Below are 23,296 nucleotides of genomic sequence, written 5' to 3'. Positions count from 1 at the left end.
GACACACGTCATTTTCCTGGGACTCCACTACATCTCATGCAAAGTGAATAAGTTTTCCCTATAGTCCACTGACGTCTCTTATGCTCTGACTCAAATCCTGTTCTATCCAGTTGTCTGCTTCCTCATCCACTTGGACTGTTCTTTACTGAGTTGAATCCAGTTCTTTAAGCCTCTGCTTTCTTGTCAAATGGATCACATTTCCATTCAGCCCTGCCATTGGATGATGAGCACTATGTTTCGGTTCTTGACATACATCTTGAGGGCCAAGTGGAGTTGTAAAGTCATGCTCTGAAACATGAAAGAACACTTCTAATCTTGATCTTCCTAATATGGAACTAACTGGGATCAAGAAAACATATAGCTTGTCTCCTGGGAGGAATGTTACACTTGATGTAAACTTCATTAATGAATATGGCCACTAGTACTGGCCAGGGGGTAGGGCCACTCCCTGGGACTGTTGGTGCTTTTGTGATACTTGTGGTCCAATTACCACTAAGTCACTGTGAAGTATGGTGATGCTGTAGTGAGGAGAGCTTCATGTCTGAATTATCACTTCAGTGGGGTGCAGATCAGGGGATTTTAGTCAGAGTTCTCTAGAAGAACAGAATTGAAATAATATGTTATAAAGGGGATAGATCAGATTAGCTTGCACAGTATGGGCTTAGAACCTGTGATAGCTGTTCAGTCCTTGAGTCTGGAAGCCTTAGCAGTCTCAGTTTGGAAGTGAAGGCTTAAAGAACTCCTGGAGAGTTGCTGATTTTCAGTCTATGTTAAGAAGGCTGAAGAAGCTGGGCCATAATATCCATGAAGCATGACAGCAATAAGGCCAAATGTAGCCTTTGAAACGTGGTCTTGCTTTTCCTTCCGACCTCTTTATATCTAGGCTGCCTCCAGAAGGTACTGCCTACTCTAGGGGAGGGTCTCCAGTCTTCAGTTAATGCTTTCAGGAAATACTTTCAACAGAGGTCAGAAGACAATTTACAGGAGTTGATTTTTTTCCTTCTACTATATAGTTCCAGGGATTGAACTCACTTCATTAGGTTTGACATCAAGTGCCTTTACCTGATGACCATCTCTCTCCAACATTTAAGTTGCTTTTGTCTGGACTATTTTTTCTCAACAATAAAAGAAAAGAAGACACAAGGACTCCAGTACAACTTCAGCTTTTGCCTAGGATTTGTTTACAAGGACTTGAAACTTGTCACACAGTGTTTAGCCTCAGTGATTCTTAAGACTCTGTGACCTCCTTAATCCCATCTCTTTCATTCCTATAGCATCTAAACCATGTGTATAACACTGCCAGAATTCTGCTGCTAGCTTGGGATGGAGCCTGATCCCCTTGGACCACAGTTGCATTGGCCCCTTTGATGATCTTGGGAAACACTTTCCTAAGCACTAGTAGGCAATTCTTTCAGCAGCATTCTCATTTTGGATTCATTCCCATCTGGTACATGAGTGTACATTTCCATAAGATGGAAACGTCATTGGGTTGGGGGTCTTTAAGATAGCTTTCCTTTTGTTTCAGTGCAGAATGCCAGGATTCTCCATCTGTACTCTCCTTGTTATATATCTTTCCTTGCCAAACTTCGCAGTGATCTTTCTGCTCTGCTCTCCCCTCTTCTCCCTCTACCCTCTCTCCTACTCTCTCTGTCTCTGACTGTAGACTTGGATAGCAACAGTAAGCAGTAACCATGACACAACCTGAATGAAATCCTGCCTTGATATTCCCACCAAAACATTAATTCATTATATTCAAATTCAGCCTCATTCAAGTTCTTTGGACATGCACTGAATAGAGTTAGGTTGTTTGCTAGACTAGCACATGCTACTAGCTGGTCCCTGGTCATGTTCTCGTTCCCTCTGAAGCTTCATGAGCCAGGTCACCGACTGTCTACTACCTACATTTCTCCCAGTATCCTTTGTATATGCATCTTCCTTGATTGCCTTCACATTATCTTTTGAGGTAAGGTCTTTCACTCACTGAATCTTTTGGCTATAAGCTATGTAGGTTCACCTGTCTCTATTCCAGCCCCAGGATTACAGAAGCATGCAACTATACCTGGCTTTTTTAAAAGGTTTTTTAAAATAATATGTATATTTATGAGTGTTTTGCCTGCATGTATGTATATGCGCCACATTTAGGCCTGGTGATGGAGGGCCTTAGTTGTAAAAGAAGAATTCCTGGGGTTGGGGATTTAGCTCAGTGGTAGAGCGCTTGCCTAGCAAGCGCAAGGCCCTGGGTTCAGTCCTCAGCTCTGAGAAAAAAAAAAAAAAAGAATTCCTGTGAGGTTATAGCTGGCTTTGTTCAGAGTATTATCAGTGAACTCTAGAAAGGATTGAGTAGACAATACCAGAAAGGAGAGACTACAGACTTACATGTAACATTATACCTCATCCCCATGCCTCTATATAAACTTCAAGTATTCACTCCTCAAAGACTCCCTTTTCCCACAGAAATAAGTCCTTTTTGATGAAGTCAGATTCTGGTCTCTTTCTGACTTTATTTGGCACTTTGAAATCTAACACTTGGTGCCTTGTGATTCCTCTGTCCGCTCAGAAGTCAGAAGGAAGAGTTGGGATTCTGTGGAAGTGGAAAATTGTGCACTACTGTGTGGGTGCTGTGAGTCATACTAGGTCCTCTGCAAAAGCAGTACAGGCTCATAACTGTTCACTCATCTCTCTGGCTTCCAAGACCTGACTTCTTAAAGTGAGTGCTGGGAATCTGGACCAAGATCCTTATTATATTTTTTCATACTACTTATGAATCATTTCCTACTCTCTCTGTCTCTCAACATTCTTGTCTTCTAGGCTTCTACCAGAAAGGCCCATTTAACTCTGCAGATAGTATACCACTATTTTTTCCTCCTAAGTTCCAAACTCTTCCACATTCCCCCCATAAACCAGTTCCAGAAGCCCAAGAAGCATGCAATCATCTTTATCACTGCAACAACACCACTCTTAGTACCAGTGTCAGTTGTAGTACTTATATCATTGAAGTATCAAAATAGTTAACAAAAGCAACTTAAGGTCGTCCAGTTTTACCTTTCTCTTGCATGAGGAGAGAATGAATATCTAAAAGGTAAGTTTGGAGCTCGAGTGGGCTCTTGGCCTAAAGGTGTTTACAACTTCAGTACTGCCTTAGCATTCTCTATTTAGTATTGTAACCTAGTGAGTCATATCAGAAGAGAAGGATTTATTCTGACTTGCAGCTTCAAAGGAGAGTCTACCATGGCAGGTAAGGAAGCAGCTGCATCTGCTGTCAGAAAGGAGTGATGAAATTATGGTGCTCAGCTTGCTTTCTCCTTTTTATTTAGTCTGAGACCACAGCCCTACAGCCCTTAGAATGTTCCTGCCCATATTTAATGTGGGCCTTTCCTCTTCAGTTAATTTACAACTATATACAGAGGTTGGTTTCCCTGATGATTCTAAATGCTGTCAAGTCAACAGTGGTGACAACCATCACAGCGACTGAGCATTGTTTCTGGTGTAATGGATGCTAATGCAACATAATACTAGAATTCACCACATTCCTGCACTGGCTGCACATGAAGAATATTTCATTGATACCGCTGGATCCCAAGGCAGGGTACATTTATAACGACTTTCAGGAATTCTAGAAATTGAGAAGGCATGGTGGCTCCAGGTCTTTTGGTTTTTGTTTTTCTCAAAAAAGCACCACTCAGAGGACAAAGGGGCAAGAAAGGGGTGAGGTACCGACCTTTGACTTAGAGGTGAAGGGAAGTGTTTTTCAGAAACTATCAAACATGACCCTTTACTGAAAGACAAGTTACTTCAGTACTGTGCTTGTTTATATGTGTAGAAGTGAATGATTTTGAACCAGGAACACCTAAGAGCCACCCATGAAACTAAAAAAATGAACTTTCTTTCTAATGCCATGCCACTCTCAGTGCCGCAATGCTGGTGCTAGATGTGTAGGATTTCTCCCATGCCAGCCAGTTCTCATATCAACTTGGTATTCTGTATTTCAGTTCAGTCCTGACATGACTGAGATTTAGGGTAAGGTATTCAATAAAGAACACTGAGGTTGGGGCTGGGGATTTAGCTCAGTGGTAGAGCGCTTACCTAGGAAGTGCAAGGCCCTGGGTTCGGTCCCCTGCTCCGAAAAAAAAGAACAAAAAAAAAAAAAAAAGAAAAAAGAACACTGAGGTGATATTCAAGTTGGAATGAACACTATACACACTAGGACCCCTGTACTGGCTGGTTGTGTATGTCAACTTGATACAAGCTGGAGTTATCACAGGGAAAGGAGCCTTAGTTGATGAAATGCCTCCATGAGACCCAGCTGTAAGGCATTTTTTTTTCAACCAGCCCATTGTGGGTGGTGCCATCCCTGGACTGGTAGTCCTGGGTTCTATAAGAGAGCAGGCTGAGCAAGCCAGGGAAAGCAAGCCAGTAGGTAACATCCCTCCATGGCCTCTGCATCAGCTCCTGCTTCCTGACCTGCTTGAGTTCCAGTCCTGACTTCCTTTGGTGATGAACAGCAATGTGGAAGTGTAAGCTGAATAAACCCTTTCCTCCCCAACTTGCTTCTTGGTTGTGATGTTTGTGCAGGAATAGAAGCCCTGACTAAGACACCCCTTTTAGATCCAAGGGCCACTCTCCATAGGCCTTTCTAGATCTTTCACAGTGTAAGAAGGTAAGGCTGGACAGATAACAACTGGGATTGTTCTTCCAAGAATCACTTGTGAAGCCATCCCCAAGCTGCTTCCAGGGCCTCTCATCCACATTTTCATTACCAAGGCCCAAACACATCCACAGGCTGTCTAGCTTACGTGTTTGCAAGGAGGGACATAGGGATTTGGCAGTAGGTTGGGTTACCTTTTTGTGGCTCCTTGGGGTCCCTTGTAGTTCAGGTGAGCTGGAGATGAAGGGCGTTTTACGTGAAATGGGTCATACATTCTTTTCATGCCACCAAATATTGGTATTGATATCTTGTGGGGAGAGGTTCAAGAATTCTCAGTTTTTACCTTGTCCTTCATCTCCTTAGGAAAACACAGAACATATAACTTCCCAAATGTTTGTATAGTCAGTGACACTACATATTATATAGCAAGTTGCTATATGTATGGCACATCCATGTGGGTATGTTCTTAAAATACTTGCACATGGGCCTTTATTTTCACTAAACCCTGGGAGATCAGGCAGCTGCTTGCAGGACTGGAGCTTCTTTAAGCTGTCCCTGAGAAAGTGATGTATGATGCTGTGAGTGAAACTGAAGCTGCATTGGAGACCACACGAATGTGCAAGGTATGCTGAGGAGCAAGCAGAGCCAGCCCATGGTTGTTGCAAGGCAGGCGGTGGTAGGCAAGGTTACAGGCTGTCACAGCCTGTCACAGTTACAGGCTCTTTGGGGTTCACCTTATACCAGCACGTGCCCCATAAACTAGGCACAGGAACGACCAGAGTAATGGGTGTCTTGCCAAGTTTGGGTTCTCTTCCTCCTTGACATTTTCCTATTCCTCCCTTTTGGAGTAACGATTTGTACTAGGTAGTTAATCTTGATTGTCAATTTTATTGTATCTGAAATCATGTGACACCTCTGGGTGGACCTGTCAAGGTATATCCTGAATTCACTGAGGGGTAGATCTTCTCTCAGTGTAAACCTTACTTTCTGGGGGCAGCCCATGTATAAGAGTGCCTGAGGGAAAAGGTGCTTGCTTTGCCTGTTTTAGCTCGTTGCTCATGAATGTATCTCTCCTGTTGGTGCTACTGCTGCTATCCTTCACTGACATCAGCACACGGGATTTACTTTTGTTTTGGCTTTCCAGTTGAACTGAAGACTGGCAGCTCTCTAGAAATCTTCTATGTTTTCAGCCCCAGACTGATACTGCTGAGGGATCTAAGCTGGTAGACTGAACACCTACCAGGATCTTAGCCTCACTACCAACACGCAGAAAGGTGTGGTTGGACTGCCTAGACTGTCCGGTGTAAGCCAGCTTAATCCCCTTTTAATATTTATTTATTCTATCAGTTCTGTTCTTCTAGAATCCTCATACATGGACCCTGGCCTACCACTGTATATTGGGAGTATATAACTTTTCTTTTTGGTTTACAGGGGCTCACAGCTAAGAATTTGCTTGAGTATCAGAAGAGACTTTAAACTTGGACTTTTGACTTTGAGAACCCCTAGAGATGAACTAAGCACATTTTGTGTTATGAAATGGACCTAAGTTTTTGGGAGCCAGAGACAGAATGTTGTGATTTAGATATGAAGTACTCCATATGAAGGCTTTGCTCCCAGATGGTGATGTAGAGAAAGCTAATTGGATCACAAGGTTGCTGTGCTACCTTAATAGATTAATCCATTGATGAGTTCATACCCGAAGACTGTGAGAACATGGGGATGGTTGAAGGAAATATGTCACTGAGAATGTCTTTGAGGTTATACCTTGTCTCAGGTTCTTCTTTCCACCAGGAGGTAAGTCACCTGTCCAATCACATCCCTGAATGTGAGTTAATGTGTTACCAGACACAGGCTTGTCAAAAGCAGTGACACCAAGTGACCATGGACTGAAACTACTGAAATCAAAGATTCTTCTCTGAAGGTGATCTCCTAGGTAATTTATCACAATGATAAAAAAAAGTCGATTTGCCCCACATATGATTAGAGTGCTTACATAGGCAAATAATATTAAGATTTAAAGTGAAAACTGATCAAGGAACTAAAGGAAGAGAGATTTGATAAAATTTTCATTGCAGCAATAGGGACTATTTTATCAGGTGTCCAAAACTCAGAGAGGTGAGCTGACAGCACTCAAGAGGAGAAAAGGAGGCTCTAGCCACAACCTGGCTCTCTACTCTGCCTGCTTCACAACTCCTTTAAGTAGTCTGTCTGTTCTGGATACTTTTCAGTGTTGCTGTAGTAAAGATCATGTCACACATTCCTGATTGCCCTCCTCTAGGATCAATTATTGATCTCTGTTGTTCGGGCATTGGGCCTAATTTTAAGGCTTTAGAGATACTAGGCCAATTTCTCCACGGTGTTAAATTCTAAATGACTTTTTTGAAGTATGCCAAACTTTTCTGTGAACTTTGAAAAACTGTCTTTTTGAAAGGGAATGATCATTGTTTGAAGAGATGGATATATATTATAGGTATACATTATCAAAACATCATGTATTACTCTTAAATGTTTTCTTATGTACGTTATTTTAAATATTTATTTTTATTTTATGTGCATTGGTGTTTTACCTGCATGTTTGTGTGAGATCTTAGAGTTACAGTTGTGAGCTGCCTTGTTGGTGCTGGGATTTGAACCTGGGCCCTCTGGAAGAGCAGTCAAGTGGGTTTTTTTGTTTTTGTTTTTGTTTTTGGTTTTTTTTTAAAGATTTATTTTATATATGTGAGTACACTATAGCTGTTTTCAGACACACCAGAAGAGTGCATCAGATCTCATTACAGATGGTTGTGAGCCACCATGTGGTTTCTGGGAATTGAAATCAGGACCTCTGGAAGAACAGTCAGTGCTCTTAACCACTGAGCCATCTCTCCAGCCCCCAGTGTTCTTAATGGCTGACCCATCTCTTCATTCCCAGTTAAATTTTGAGATATAGTCTCTCTATGCAATACAGCTAGCCTCCAACTCACAGAAATCCACCTACCTCTATTTCTCAAGGGCTAAGATTAATATCATTTCCCTTAAATTTGGCTTGACAGCTCTTTTTACAAGGCTTTCTCATCAGATACTCTGTCAACCTTATATGTTGTTCTAGGCAGATGACTTTCTTCCTGGAAAGGCTAGACTTATATTGCCATATGGTGGTCTCAGTGACATATAGATTCCTCAGAACTGATTAAAATTTAGTGTAGGGGGGTTGGGGATTTAGCTCAGTGGTAGAGTGCTTGCCTAGCAAGCGCAAGGCCCTGGGTTCGGTCCCCAGCTCCGAAAAAAAGAAAAGAAAAAAAATTTAGTGTAGGTGCATCTAATAGTATAACTAGGACTTAGACAAAATGGAAATGTTTTGCTCTGTCATAGGAGAAAGAAATCCAGAAATGGGCAAGCAGCTAGAATGATATTTCCAACTCCTTCCGGCTGCATTATCCCAGGATGTGAGTTTTACATTGACCCAAAATGACTGCTGTACTGCGAAGCAACACGCACACTCATTGAACCAGGAAGAAAGTGGATGCACCCTTTCCTTTGCAGAACACTTCCTAGAAGCAATACTACTTCTGCTTCTCAGGGGCCAGGACTTAAGTCAGGTGATTACAGTTAGCTGTGGTGTCTTAGCTGAATGGCAAGTTACCCAGATTTCAAACAAACAAAAACAAACAAACCAGTTTGTATTTCTGAATAAGGTCAGGCCTGAGTAACTGCTAGAATGTGGCTTGGTTTTATGGATGGAACCACATCCGGTATCACCTTGTAATTTATATACTGAAACAGTTAACTCCTTAGAATAGCAGAATGGTCTTGTGTTCAGGGAGTAGATGTTGGCCTTTCTCATGGGTCTGTCTGAGTAGCTAGTCTGGATTGGAACTCACTAGGTAGCCAGAGCTGTCCTTGAACTTTAAATTCTCCTGTCTCAGCCTCCCTACTGCAAGGATTACAGGCATGTACCACTAAGTCCTGGAAAGTCTTTATCAGAAGTGAGGTTACTAGATCTTAGTTCCATTACTTACGTGTTCATAGAAATTAGGATGATGGCGTGAGGCCCCAAGTGGAAGCTGCTCTGCCAACACCTTGATTTGGAATTTTAATTTGAAGGACTTTGAGAATATAAATGACTATTGATAACTCCCAGGCAGTATAAGCCAACCAGTATACTTATTGTTGCCAAACAAATTACCAGAGTATAGTTGCCTAGCTAAACATATTTATAACTATCTAGTTTCTGTGGGTCCAGAATCTTGGTCCGGCTCACATCAGTCTTTTGTTACCACTTCTCACTCACAGTGGACAATTAGGTACCAGTGCCTTATCTGAGAGCTCGGCCTCAAAAGAATCACTTTAGAGCTTTAGTGGTGTTGGCAGGGTTACTTCCTATGTAGGCTGATGGACCACCAATGTCTGTCCTGACTGTTGGCCATGGGCAGTTATGTTTTAAGTCTTGTCAATTGTTCCTTAATTGTTCCTTAGCTGAGAAGTTAGTAGTTAGCAAGACTGAATTTACATTTGTAACCTAACAACTGTGTGACATCCCATTATCTTTGCCTTGTATTCATTAGAAGTCAGTTACTAGCTGCCCATACTTGGGAACAGGGATGCCATAACCTAGAGAATGCTGAGGCAGGGCTCACTGGGCCTTCTTCCAAGTCTGCCTACTAGCACCTACCAGCCCTGACCAGCTGTTAGAGACTGCCTCATGTGAGGGCTGGCACTGGCTCTGTGCATCCAACAGTGGCATTAGTAACAGGAGGGACATGGAATTTAAAGACTGTTTCTCTGCTGTCCTTGGCAGTTTAACAGGAGCGGGCTGCTTATACCCCTATAGGAACAATATTGGTTTCTGTATACTTGACCATTTTGAGAAAAGGGAGTGTCTTATGGCCATGGAATAGGGCATTTGAGTCTTACAGGTAGCCCGAAGCTTCATTGGATTTCTCACAGCATGGATCACCTCCAGACAGCTCTTTCAGGAGCCAGCACATTGTTTGTTTGTTTGAGATGGTTTCTGTGTAGCTCTGTGTCCTGGAACTCATTTTGCAGAACAGGCTGGCCTCGAACTCAAGAGATCTGCCAGCCTCTGCCTCCTGAGATTAAAGGTGTGCTCTACCATTGCCTGGCTTTTTTTTTTTTTTCTTTTCTTTTTCCCTTTTCCTTTTTCTTTTGAGACAAGTTCTGATATAGCCCATGCTGACTTGAATTCACTATGAATCCAAGGGGAAACTCTAGAACTCCTGATCCTCCTCCCACCTGCTGAGTGCTGGGATTACAGGCATGATTACCACTCCTGGTTTATAAAGTGCAGGGATTAAACCCAGAGCTTCTGTGCATGCTACTCAAAGCATTCTACAAGTGCTGTGATTAAAGGCATGCACCACCATACCCGGCTGAAGCCAACACTTTTTGCTAGGCAGGCTGAAGGAACAGCCTGGGTGTACTCGCACCATTCTTAGCTTCCTGCTTTTAATTGTTTACCTTTGGGAGATGGAGGCTCTAGAGACAAGGACCTCAGCCCTGGTGGCAATGAGACCCCCCTTTTAGATTCTGGCTGATGGGTATAGCAGTTCCCAGGGTCTGGGTCTCATTGTAGTGTGTCTGACCAAAGCTCCCCAGTTCGCTGCGCTCGGGACTGAAGCTCAGGCCATTGCCTGGCTAGTGGAAAAAAGAGCCTCTCTGGATTCTGGGTTCCGAGCTCCACAGTCGCCTTCCCGGTGACTCCAGGTGTAGTGTGGCTTTATGCAGGGAAATTTCTTCTCTTTCTTTCCCCTTTCCAACCCTTCCTTCCTTCCGGGTCTCCCCAACTCCTCTGCCCACCCCCTCACCACTTTTCTGTCGCCGTTGCCGCGCTCACTCTCGGCTCAGCTCCGCCCCTCATCTGGCAGCCTGCCTCGCCCACCGATCCTCTTGCTTGGCTTTTTCACTCAGAGGAGCTTTCTTCGGCCGGGAAGGGGCGGGGCCTCATCGGCGGGGCGGAGAGTCTTAATAAACTAGCAGAGGCAGGGCACGCCCACGACCAAACGTTGAGAAAGAGGACGACGCATCCGCTTGTCAATTCTGCAGGTCTGGCGTGGCCTCGCCTCCGCCGGCATGACGTCACGGGACGCACTCGCCGCGAGGGTTGCCGGGACGGGCCCAAGATGGCTGGGAGCTTTGGTTCCGCTTCGGTCTACCTCGTAGAGCCCCATTCATTACCTTGCTGCTAAGTGGCGCTGCGTAGTGCGAATAGGCTCCAAGCCTTCAGGGTCTGTCCTGTCGGGCAGGAGGCCGTCATGGCAACCCTGGAAAAACTGATGAAGGCTTTCGAGTCGCTCAAGTCGTTCCAGCAGCAACAGCAGCAGCAGCAGCCGCCGCCGCAGGCGCCGCCACCACCGCCGCCGCCGCCGCCTCAACCCCCTCAGCCGCCGCCTCAGGGGCAGCCGCCGCCACCACCGCCGCTGCCAGGTCCGGCCGAGGAGCCGCTGCACCGACCGTGAGTCCGGGCGCCGCAGCTCCCGCCCGGGGCCCGCGCCCCTGGCCTGCGTGCTGGGCATGGCCAACGCGGTCCCCTGTCCAGAGGGTCGCGGTACCTCCCTGAGGCCAGGCCTTCCCGGCCCGGGCCCTTGCCTTGAGGGGTCTTTGGCCTTCCCCAGAGGAGACAGCCTGGTCAGGCCAGCGAGGGACTCGCTGAGGAGCGTCACGGCTCCAGTGCCTTCACGGTTCCCAGTTTGCGAAGTTAGGGAACGAACTTGTTTCTCTCTTCGGGGGAAACTGGGGCGGTGGCGCACTTGACTGTTGTGAAGAGAACTTGGAGAGGCAGAGATCTCTTGGGTTACCTCCTCATCAGGCCTGGGAGCCGGGAGTGCAGGACAGCGTGAGAGATGTGCGGATAGTGGATGACATAATGCTTTTAGGAGGTCTCGGCGGGAGTGCTGAGGGCGGGGGAGTGTGAACGCATCCAATGGGATATTCTTTTTCCAAGTGACACTTGAAGCAGCCTGTGACTTGAGGCACTTCATACTCTCCTGGCGTTTTCGTTTAGTTCATGGTGCAGTGTAGTTAACAAGGTTTTAAGCATCGCTGGAGAGGTGTGCTTCTGTATGCTCTGTTGGTCTGCAGGCAGTTGGATGAGTTGTATTTGTCAAGTACACGGTGAATTACTTATGTGTGATTATTAATACAAATTATACGTGTATGTGCATATATATGAAAGAGTGGACTGATATTTATTGCCTATCTATTTTCTGTTGTATATAAAATGGATACATTGGTATTGTGCAGTTTACACCCGGGAGTGTTGCAGTCAAGCTTGTTTTAGAACATGGACCACTCAGACTCTGTGTAGATATCTCGTGTACCAGTAAAAGTTCCTGTTTAGTTCTTTACTGACATCTTATAGATCTTTGGAAGCTCACTGCTTGTGACTGGAGAGAATATTGAAACAGAAGACAGATCATGAGTCACAATGCTCTAAGAGAAAAGAGATGCTCAAGATATTTCCTGGAAGTCCATGCTGGGTGTTCAGCCCCGTGATTTCTTGAGCTCAGGTCTTTCTCTCAACTCTGGGCATTTTATTTCTAATCTGAACTTGTATAATTAATAAGGAGAACTTTCAGGAAACAACCTACTAAAGAAGGACATTAAAACTCATTAGAAAACAAGTGTTCTAATGATACCACTGAGCTTATTCCAAGCTCATTTTTACTAATTTTTTTTTTTTTTGTTTTTGTGTTTCTGATAGCATCCCTTCCCTGTTCTGAGTTTACTTTTAAAAGATAAAGATTTGGGGAGAAATGTTGTCTTATTTGTAGAACAAAATATATGAATAAATTTATCTTCTATAAGGTGAAAATTGTGAATAGAAAACCTCTTATCTCTAGATAAGTAATTTCTTTTTGCTTTCGAGACAGTCTCACTATGTAACTCCTGTAACTTATGGAGATCTATCCTCCTGCCTCTGCCTCCTCAGTGCTGGGATTAAAGGCATGTGGCACCATGCTTGACTGTTCAAATATTTTTTTAGTTAGTTGTTTAGATTATTACCATGACTCTGCCTCTCTTGGTGGTAGGAATTGTGGAAGTTTACATATTTCCCACATATTCTGTAAACTTGTGTGTGTGTGTGTGTGTGTGTGTGTGTGTGTGTGTGTCTTTGTCAGAGAGAGTGTTCTGTACCCGCTTCAAACACAAATTAGTTTGTTTTTGCATAAGTAATTAAGTAATTCATTAAACATGATACAGTCCCATAGATAAAAAAGGCTAAATAATGAAAACATCTCCCTTCCCGTTTCCTAACTCTGTACCAAGGAGCAAGCTCTGTTACACTTCATTTGTCCTTCCAGATAAAATTTGGGCATATGTTAGGGCAGGCTTTTTAAATTCTTTATAAGCAAAAGTGTTTTGGAACAAAAGCTTTTAAAAGCTTAAACAACCCCTTGTTACCACACTGTACATCACCAACTGTAACATTTTCCAAAGTCAGCTCCATTAGTGTATATTTTATATTTCTATGTACTTTGCTGTGAAAAACCAAATGCTCATTAATAATAAGTAACAAACTCACTGCTTGGAAGCTTTGATTTTGGCATTCTGTTCACTCACTCCGCTTAAAAGTCCTTTTTTCAAAGTGAGACCAGCCAAAACAGTTTTAGAATGAATCTGTTCTATTTTTATGACTCTCATTGTGTTCCATAGAACCAGTGTCACAGCCATGCGTGGGCTTCTGTTGAAATAGCCGAGAACTTGTTCTCTGCTCAGCTGGCTGCATTGGGTCCGATAGGCCTTAAGCAGTTGACATTCACCTTTAATAGACCTCATTAGGTTTCCTGATCGTAGTCATTCATTTATCAATATTTGCTGATCATCTCCTGTGTGCCCAGACTTATTCTAGTTCCAGGTTTTAGCAGGGAACAAAGTTATGACCTCATGAAGCTAAAATTCTTGGGAGGGACATAGACAGTGAGCAAGGTAGTTTGTTCATAGTAAGTGATGAGGTACAGTAGGGAAGGGGATTAGGAAATGCCAGGCTTGACTGCTTTAGACATGGTATTCAAATAATGTCTGCTTAGTAGAAGACTTTGAGTCGACATCTGAAGAGTCAGAAATCTACCAGGAGGGTGTATGGAAGAGGAGATTTCCTGCAAGGGGATCGTGTCAAAGGCTTTCCTGTGTGGGAATTCCTGCTGTTTGTTTGTTTGTTTGTTTGTTTGTTTGTTTGTTTTGAGACAGGGTCCTTCTATGTGGCCCTGGCTGTACTCACTCTGTAGACCAGGCTGGCCTGGAACTCAGAGATCCTCCTACCTTTGCCTCCCAAATGCTCCCAGTACTGGAACCATAGGTATGCCCTATCACAGTAGAGGTGGGGGGCAGCACAACTCTTGAATGGTAAGTAGTGTGTGTGTGTGTGTAGGGTGTGCAGAGGCCAAAAGAGAACATTGAGTGTCTTTCTCTGTTGCTCTCCACTTCTCTGACTGAACCTAAAGCTGCTGATTTCTAGTAAGCTGGCTGACCAGCAAACACTGGGGATCTGTCTCTATTCACCATAGTGAGGTTACATGAATAGCCACACCCAGTTTTTGTAGTAAATGCTGAAGACTTAAACTCAGGAGTTAGGCTTGACTCACTTTCTTAATTATGTTCTTCAAAGCATAGATATTTTAAATTTTGATGAAGTCCAATTTGTGAATTTTGTCTTTTGTATGGTAGATTCTTAAGAAACCACTGCTTTATCTGAAATCACAAAGATTTATTTACTCTCGCTTTTTCTAAGAACTTTAAGAGTTGTATGAAAGTCTGACTCATTTTGAGTTTGTGGTTAAGGTAGAGGCCTGACTTTTCTTTTGCATGTGGAATTTAGCACTTTTCTTAAAGAGACTGTTCTTTTCTCATTGAATTGTATTGACATTTGTGTGGAAAATTATACCTGTATGTAAGTGTTTCTACTTCCATTTTGTCATTGATCTGGATCTGTTCCATGCCAGTACTGTACAGTCTGACTACTGCTTTGTATCTTAAATCATGAAGTGTGCCCTCCAACCTTGTCTTTTTCAGAATTGCTGTGGTTATTCTGGGTCCCTTGCATTTCTACATGAATTGTAGGGTCATCCTGTCAGTCTCTGCAAAGAAGCCATCTGAGACTGAGTCTGTACATCACTCTGATTCTAGTCCGTCAATATTGGCAAACTTTCATGGCCAGATAGTAAATGTTGAAGGCTCTGTGGCCATCAGAGCCAGTCAGCTTTGCCATTGTAGCATGAAAGCAGCCACATGCAATATATAGGAGAATGAGTACATAAAATGGAATTTCTTGTGATTTCAAGTCATGAAACATTCTCTGATTTTTTTAATGTTTTATTTATTCTTCAACAGTTTCATGCATGTACAATCTTTCTTGAACTCATGCAGGTTCCCACTATTCCCTTCCCATGTGTACCCCCAACATGTCCTCCCACCTCCATGTCTTTTGTTTTTAATGACCTACTGAATCTAGTTAGTGCTGCCTGCTGGAATGGAATGTCGACTGCTCTTGTGCAGGTCTGAGGCAGACTTTTTCTGTGTAGTCCTGGCTTTCCTGGACCTCCTAGCTCTGTAGACCAGGCTGGCCTCAAACACACAGAGATCTAAATGCTTTTGCCTCCCAGTGTAGGGACTAAAGGTGTATCCCGTGACCCCGTTCTTGTGTTGTGAGCATAACTGCAGTAAGTTCATGAGTACAGCAGCCATGTCCTGTCCCTTCCCTTCCCTGAACCTTGGGCATGGGTGTTGATTTAGGTGTCACAGTTAGGCTGACAGTTCATCAGTCACCAATTCTCAGTATACTGTGAGTCTTTGAATTACTGCCCACTGTAGAAAGAGGTTCCTTTGACCAAGGTTGACATAGCACTAGTCTATAGGTATAAACGGAAATATGTACTCTTGTTTATTTGGTTGGCTGGTCTTTGAGACTGGGTTTTTCTGTAGCCTGACCATTCTGAAACCTACTCTGTAGACCAGGCTGGCCTTAAACGCAGAGATTTGCCTGTCTCTTCCTCCCAGGTGCTGGAGTTGAAAGCATGCACCACCACATCCGGTTCTCAAACACAAATATTTGGAATGTAGTCTAAGAACATGTCTATTTAGCAAAACAACAGAACCAGGGTCCCCTTTTAGCACCTGTAATCTCCTTCCCCTGAGTCATGGACTTTTGACTAGATTTATACCTTTGTGGTGCACACTGTAAGGGTCATTTTTGAGTTATACATTCTAGTACCTTCCATCGCACTCAGCTAACCCATGAGCCGGAAAGGCTCTGGTGTAGTCGTCCTTTTCTATGATAGAGAGTATATCGTGGGCAAATCCAGGCCTTGGCTCTCTAAAGTGGGGATAGTTGTGAGGATTGAGGAGGTGATGGGAAGTCCTGTCCCCTCCTCATTTTGCTAGCATGGCTGATATGGTAGTTCTTTGCATGTAACTCCTACACTGGAAGGAGCTGGATGGGAATTGTTTGGTTTTTAGTCACTAAATCCATTGTATCAGGACCATGGCAAGTACTTAGGAAGTACTTGGTAAATGCATAGAGTTATAACTGTGCTTGGTTAAACATACAGCACTTTTCATACTTTCTACTTTTGTTTTTCAAGTTAAATATTTTTTTCTACTTACCAGTTTCATGCTTTAGAAACTTGTTCTCTTAAAAAAAAAATGTGGGTAGGCTGGGCATGGTGGCCCACATATTTAATCCCAGTACTCAGAATCTCTGAGTTTGAGGCCAGCCTGGTCTACATGGAGAGTTACAGGACAGCTAGGGCTACATAGTGAGACCCTGTAGTCAAAAAACCAAAACCAAACCAAAGCAAAACTTTGTGAGCTGGTAAGATAGTGAAGTTGCTTTCTCCCGTTCTGAGTTTGATCTCTGGGAGCCATGAAGTAGAAAGAGGACCAGTTTCTACACGTTGTCGTTTGATCTCCATGTGAGTGCCACAGCGCACACACAGTGTATTAAAATGTACATGTATAACTGTAAAGTTTATTTACCACTAACAGTCAGACACTAGCACTGGGGCCTCAGGGGCCTCTTCCTGCAGTGCTGTGGGAGTGTACGCCTTTAAAAACCTTGTTGGGGTTTCCTTACTTTTTGGAGACAGTTATGACAGAGATTAAACTTGGCCTTGAGCAAATTTCACACACATTCAACTACTGAACCACAGTGCCTATTCAGTTTTGAATATCGTATGACTAGAATCATACAGCTCCACCCATTCATAGCTCATACTTTGTATCACAGCTCCTTTTCTTCAATGTTAATTGGTTTAATATTTACCCATTTAGTTAGTTTGTCTGTTTTGTATGAATATATCCTGTTTTCTCATCTTATTAGTGTACGTTTGGGTTATTATGCTTTGACAAGTGCTGCTGTGAGGATACCTTCTCCTATCCTGGCCTATCTTTTCCCTCAAAGAAAATGGTGCTTTTTAATGAGCAGTTCCTCATTTTGGTGAAGTCCAACTTGTCATACTTTTCCATTATGGTAAGTGCTTTTATTTCTTTTTTGATGAATTTTTCATCAACTCGAGACCATGAGACATTTCCTGATCCTGTTGTGTAAATGGCATATTGATTTGCCTTTCCTATTGAAGTTGGCTTGTTTTTGTGTGTGGTGTAAAACAAGCTTCTTGTTTGTCCTTCTAATGAGGATACTTCTTTTTTCAGCAGTTTCTTCCATGTTCTGTGTGTATCTCCTCCCCTTTATTGTTACTAAGTTAATATTATTAAATGAATTCACATTAAGTAGGGTCTTTCTCTTTTTTTAAACTTTTTATTGATTCTTTGTGAGTTTCATATCATGCATCTCCCTGTCCCATGTCCCCCCCTGCCCTTTCAGCCTCCCCCTCAAAAGAAAATAAAAACAAACAAACAAAAATAAACAAAATATAGAAAACATCCTGCTGTGGAAGCTATAGTGTGTCACAGTGTGTCCCACAGTATATCCCTCTGTCCACATATCCTCACATGCAAACGATCACTGCAATAAGCATTTGTCTGGTTCAAGGTCTCTGGCTTCTGCCACACCATCAATATTGGATCTTCTCCAGGACTACTACTGGTTTATCCAGTTGTTGCCCTGTGTCATCAAGTTCTTGCAGCTTTGGGTCAGCAGGACTGGCTGGACATGTACTCCAACAGTTCACAGATGACGTAGATGTTGGGGTGGGCCTGGGTGGTAGTTGTGCTGGTCAGCCTGGGAGCTCTCCAGCACCGCTCCAACTAGGCCAGCCAATGTAGTGAGGAGGGAGAAGGATATTCCCCTCCCCAAACACACACATGACCCCATGGAAGACGAGCAGTGGATCCAGCTCTCCCTCATCTCACCCTGAGGCTAGGTCACCTGTGCCCCTGCCACCATACTGTGCTGCCTCAGTGAGGTGAAGGGCCTACTCTCCCGAGTGCTGCTGCTGGTGAGAGGTGTGTCAGCTCTCCAGAGTGCCACAGCCATTTCTGCACAGATACATGGTCTCAGGTAGCCACACAGACCAGGGACATTTCCATGGTTTCTAGTGGCAATAAGAGTTATAGACATCACATCAATCCCTGCCATTGCATGGCCATAGACCCAAGACATGGCCCTCGGTTGCAGCAGGGGCTGGGACTTCACCATGGTTTCAGGTGGCAGGGCTGGCTACTCAAAACAGGGCATCCCTCTTCACCATCATGTCTCAGTCCCTTCTCTCGTCATAGCACTCAGACTGTTCTGCTTCGTTTTCTCTTCCATCTGCCCTCCACACACTTGGACATTGCAGAGTCTCCTGCTGCAGGCAGGCCATGATGCTGGTGTGCCTCTGGTGACCTCTTCTGCTTGTGCTGTTTGGCATGGTGGCAAGCAGGCCTCTAGGTGTCTATAGCTACTCGTGTGGCATGGCAGCAATGTCCTCCCCACACTGCTTTCTACAATGTGGCAGGCAGGTTTCTGGGCTTCTTTTCCTGCCAGTGCCGTGTGTCATGGCAGTGGGTGAGTCTCTTTTTTTTTTTTTTTTTTTTTTTTGAGAAAGGGTTTCTCTTTGTAGTCCTGGCTGTCCTGGAACTCGCTCTGCAGAGCTGGCTGGGCTTGAACTCACAGAGATCTGCCTGGCTCTGCCTCCCAAGCGCTGGGATTAAACGTGTTCGCTGCCACCACAGGCATGGTAGGATCTTTTGGCATACTTATTCTGGGGTTGTTTAATCTATTTAAGACAGCTTTGTTTTGTAGCCCATGCTGGCCTTGAGCATGCTGGGATTCTCCTGTCTCTACTCCCTGCATTGTAGGATTGAAGATGTTCACCATGTTTGGCTCTAGTTACCTTAAAATAAGGACTGTCTCTTGCTAATAATACTTTCCATTGTACAGCGCAGAGGCAGGTTGATCTCTGCGAGTTTTAGGCTTGATCTACATCGAGTACAGCCAGGACTACAACAGACACCCTGTCTTGAAATAAAACAAAAACACCAAACCTTTCTGAAAGTGGTCTAAGTGTGCAGCAACACTCATGTAAGGATAGGACTTGACAAAAATAAGAGAACAACTGTCAGGGAATCAGAAGCTATGAATTCCTGCTTCAGTCTGCTGTGTTTCCTATGGGCAGGACAGCTTCTAGACCTCAGTCTTGCCCCCAGCATGGAGTGTGCATGTGTGGAGGAGGAGGAGGGGGGGAGGGGGGGAGGAGGGGGGAGGGGGAAGGGGGAGGGGGAGGGAGAGGAAGAGGAGGAGGAGAAGGAGGAGGAGGAGGGGGGAGGGGGGAAGGAGGGGGGAAGGAGGGGGGAAGGAGGGGGGAAGGAGGGGGGAAAGGAGGAGGAGGGGGGAGGGGGGAAGGAGGGGGAGAGGAGGAGGAGGAGGGAGAGGAAGAGGAGGAGGAAGAGGAGGAGGGGGGAGGGAGAGGAAGAGGAGGAAGAAGAGGAGGAGGAAGAGGAAGAGGGGGGAGGGAGAGGAAGAGGAGGAGGGGGGGGAGGAGGAGGAAGAGGAAGAGGGGGGGAGGGAGAGGAAGAGGAGGAGGGGGGGAGGAGGAGGAGGAAGAGGAGGAGGAGGGGGGAGGGAGAGGAAGAGGAGGAGGAGGGGGGAGGAGGAGGAGGAAGAGGAGGAGGAGGGGGGAAGGAGGGGGGGAGAGGAGGAAGAAGAGGAAGAGGAGGTGGTAGAAGAAGAGGAAGAGGAAGAAGAGGAGGAGGAGGAGGAAGAGGAGGAGGGGGGGAGGGGGGAAGGAGGGGGGAGAGGAGGAAGAAGAGGAAGAGGAGGTGGTAGAAGAAGAGGAAGAGGAAGAGGAGGAGGAGGAGGAGGAAGAGGAGGAGGAGGAGGAGGAGGAGGTGGTTGAGAAGGATGAGGAGGAATGTTTTTAAATTCCTTGAACAGATCAGTCTACCCTCTTAATGTGAAATCACATTGTTAAAAAAGAATTTTATTTTTAATTAGGGTATGTGTATCTGTGTGGAAGTCTATGCACATGAGTGCATGTGCCCTGAAGAGGGTATTGGATCCCATGTTTCTGGAGTTACAGATGGCTGTGAACCACCTGATATAGGTCCTGGGAACTGAAATTGTGTTCTTTGGATTAGCAGCAAGCACTCATAACCATTGAGCCATCTTTCTAACCCTCCGTAATCACATCTTTAAAATAACAATCAGTGTAATTCCAAAGTTAAGAATTTAGATATGAGGGCCTGAATTTATATTTTTAGAAGTAGCTCTTAGATAAGTTAAAAGACTTGTTACAGTGTGCTTTAAAGTCTGTGTTTTACATGCCCCCACAATTGTGAGCCTGTGTAGAGTGCTTTATTGCACACTTAGGATAGTCTGGCTGAAGTTTGTTTTCATTTTAAAGATGTGGTTTCAAGTGGTTGAAAAGCCAGGCTTGCTTTTACCCTATTGATATAGTTCCTACCCTGAGCTATCTTATTTTTCATAAAAAGCAAATCAGTCTGATTTACCTCTAAAAATCCCATCTAATTTCATAAGGAATGAAATAGCTATAGATATTTATTTATTTATTTATTTATTTATTTATTTATTTATTTCATCAGGTTTTCTTATTGGACAGAATGCAGTTATTTCAGACTGGGACCTAGGCCAGGTGTGGTGGTGAGGGCTGCAGTTCCAGCACTAAGAGCCAGAGATGAAGCAGGAGGACGACCTTGACTTCTTGAGAGGACTGGGCTGAGTTGTAGGCCAGACAGGAGTGAAGAAGAAGAGGGCAGATACTTACAGAACTCAGCTGGAAAATGTATGCCACACAGTATCAGCTTTGTCATTTCTCTTCTCTTTTAAACTACAGTTCAAAGGGCCAGAGTTCCTTACAGGTTGGAGAACATTGGTAAGGAATGAATGAGGTTGAAAGGTAGCCTGAGGTCAAATTGATTTGTTATTTTGAGACAAAGTCTTGCTATGTATATTCAAGGCTCTTCTCAAATTCCTGATGCTCCTGCTTCAATCTCTTGAATGCTGCCAGGTTATACTATTGGGATCATATTCTAATTGACTGAGAAGTCTGTGATAGAGGTCCTGGCTTTGACTTGCAGAGAATACCAAAAGGATTTTCACTTTTTGATATTCCTTGTTAGTTTCCTCTCTGTTCTGAGGGTGCCTTCTGACCCTCATACTTTAAATAAGAATATTTGGCATGCTAAGAGGAGACACTTGGTATAAGGATGTAAAACTACCTTATTCTCCAAGGCTTACTGCTTCTGACCATTAACCTAGGCTTAGTTCTCAAAGCTGCTGGCCTCCATACAATCTAATTTATGCCTCGAATATTTTCAACTTCTAAGACTTAACAGCTCCATAAGCTCACCCTTTCTTGTTCTTTCTAATCTCTGGCTTGCTGATTCAGCTCAGTTAGCTGTCCTGGCTCAAATACCTCTCTAAGCTGACTGTTTCAACCTGGCTTCTCTCTCTTGGCCTCTCCTGAATTGCTCTGCTAGGCCTCATGCTAACTTTGGCAATCAGTTCCAATCTTCTGGCTCCTTCTCATTCTCTGGTTCACTCTGTCTTCATCTGTGTCTAGCTTGTTCTCTCTCTGCAACCCGTCTCTCTATAACTATCCGGGTAAAGCTACCTCCTTCCTCTCTCTGCCCTCCCCCAGGAGCTCCCCCAGTACCTCCTCTAGTAGCTTCCCGTTCCTTTCTCTCCTGGTGAGAGTTGGGCAGATCTAGTCTATCAAATCTTTCTCTGACTCATCACTTTGTCTACCACTCAATTAGACTTCTACAACCTAATTTTACCCTCATTGTTCGGGATTAAAAGTGCATACTAAGAGTGTGTTTGTGTTTGTATTCTAGCCAGAAAGGCTTAGGTGTATGCTAAAGGCTTAGCCACACCACAGCGAGAAACAAGTTGGTTTTGTTTTTTGTTTTTTTTCCTTTTTTTTTTTTTCTTCAATAAATAACACAATCTCAGGGTTCATAGTGTGTGATCACATACTCTGCAACATTAAGTCTTGGATGTTCTGGCCTGAATTTTAAACCTGGCGTCATGAGAGATGGATTCTAATAGAGGAGTTGTGCTGCTCTTAGAATGTACAGGGTCGGGCTGGGGATTTAGCTCAGTGGTAGAGCGCTTACCTAGGAAGCGCAAGGCCCTGGGTTTGGTCCCCAGCTCCAAAAAAAAAAAAGAACCAAAAAAAAAAAAAAAAAAAAAAAAAGAATGTACAGGGTCAGAGTACAAGTGCATGAAAAAGAGGAACAATATCATTATTGTAATAGCAAGTAGATGGCTTGCTTTTCACGCAAAGCAGGTACTTAATAACTGTTATTTGGATTTTAAGTCAAACTAGCAACTATTGGGAACTTTATGTAGTAGTAAAATTTTATGATGTTAGAGAAGGTTAAATTTTCCCTGAAAAGGGTTTGTTCAGTTTGCTGGGAAATAGTTTGGAATGAGGTAAAAAGAAAAAACTGGAGATTTATCTTTTCTTTGGTTGACTGTGATAGTTTATTCTCCTGCTTTTTTTTTTTTTTTTTTGGTTTTTTTTTTTTTCGGAGCTGGGGACCGAACCCAGGGCCTTGCGCTTCCTAGGTAAGCGCTCTACCACTGAGCTAAATCCCCAGCCCCCTATTCTCCTGCTTTTGACAGTGACATCTTGTGATGTAAATCTGTGAACAAGTGATCTTTGCATGTGTATGTGTGTATGTGTGTGTGCTTCCTCACGTATGTGTATGAGCGTACTTGCCGCGTGGACCTGTGGGAGTTAGAGGACAACTTTGGAGAGTTGCTTTGGTTGTCCTAGTCAGGGTTCTCTAAAGGAACAGAACAGAAAAGAAGCGTATGTTAATTATTGTTCTATTGTGGTGAAACACCATGACCAAGGCAACTTATAAAAGGAAACATTGAATTGGTGCTGACTTACAGTTTCAGAGGTTCAGTCCATTATCATCATGGTAGGATTATAGTGCCATGGTGCTAAGAAGTAGCTGAGAACTCACATCCGATTAGCAGTTTGCAGGGGGGAGGGAGGGAGGGAGACAGACAGACAGACAGAGATACTAGGCCTGATGTGGGCTTTTCAAACCTCTTAAAGTCCACCCCCAGTAACAGACCTCTCCCAACAAAGCCACACTTGCTATATTTTTCCAGATAGGTTTATTAACTGGAACCAAACATTCAAGCATATGAGCCTTTGGGGCCATTCTCATTCAAACTACCACTATATATATGTTATATAAAATGTGTATATATGTATACATATGTTATATACACAT

General features: G+C 43.9%; 1 protein-coding gene and 1 long non-coding RNA gene across 7 annotated transcripts in view; one reads left to right on the top strand and one right to left on the bottom strand.

Moving 5' to 3' along the window:
- LOC134481857 (uncharacterized) overlaps nucleotides 1–10,987 on the bottom strand; it is a 40,961-nt gene extending 29,974 nt beyond the window's left edge. Inside the window, exon 1 of the long non-coding RNA XR_010057721.1 lies at nucleotides 10,450–10,987. This is a non-coding gene — a long non-coding RNA (uncharacterized LOC134481857). The remainder of the gene's footprint in view (nucleotides 1–10,449) is intronic.
- The window catches only part of Htt (huntingtin), a 149,213-nt gene continuing 136,646 nt past the window's right edge, over nucleotides 10,730–23,296 (top strand). For 5 of the 6 annotated variants that reach the window (XM_039091788.2, XM_006251230.5, XM_039091787.2 and 2 more), the window contains exon 1: nucleotides 10,897–11,096. In XM_039091788.2, the coding sequence (XP_038947716.1) occupies nucleotides 10,897–11,096 (200 nt within the window). 6 annotated transcript variants of the gene reach the window in all.

Source organism: Rattus norvegicus, chromosome 14, assembly GCF_036323735.1.
Source record: "Rattus norvegicus strain BN/NHsdMcwi chromosome 14, GRCr8, whole genome shotgun sequence".
Lineage (NCBI taxonomy): Eukaryota > Metazoa > Chordata > Mammalia > Rodentia > Muridae > Rattus > Rattus norvegicus.
This window is presented reverse-complemented; position numbering and strand designations above follow the sequence as displayed.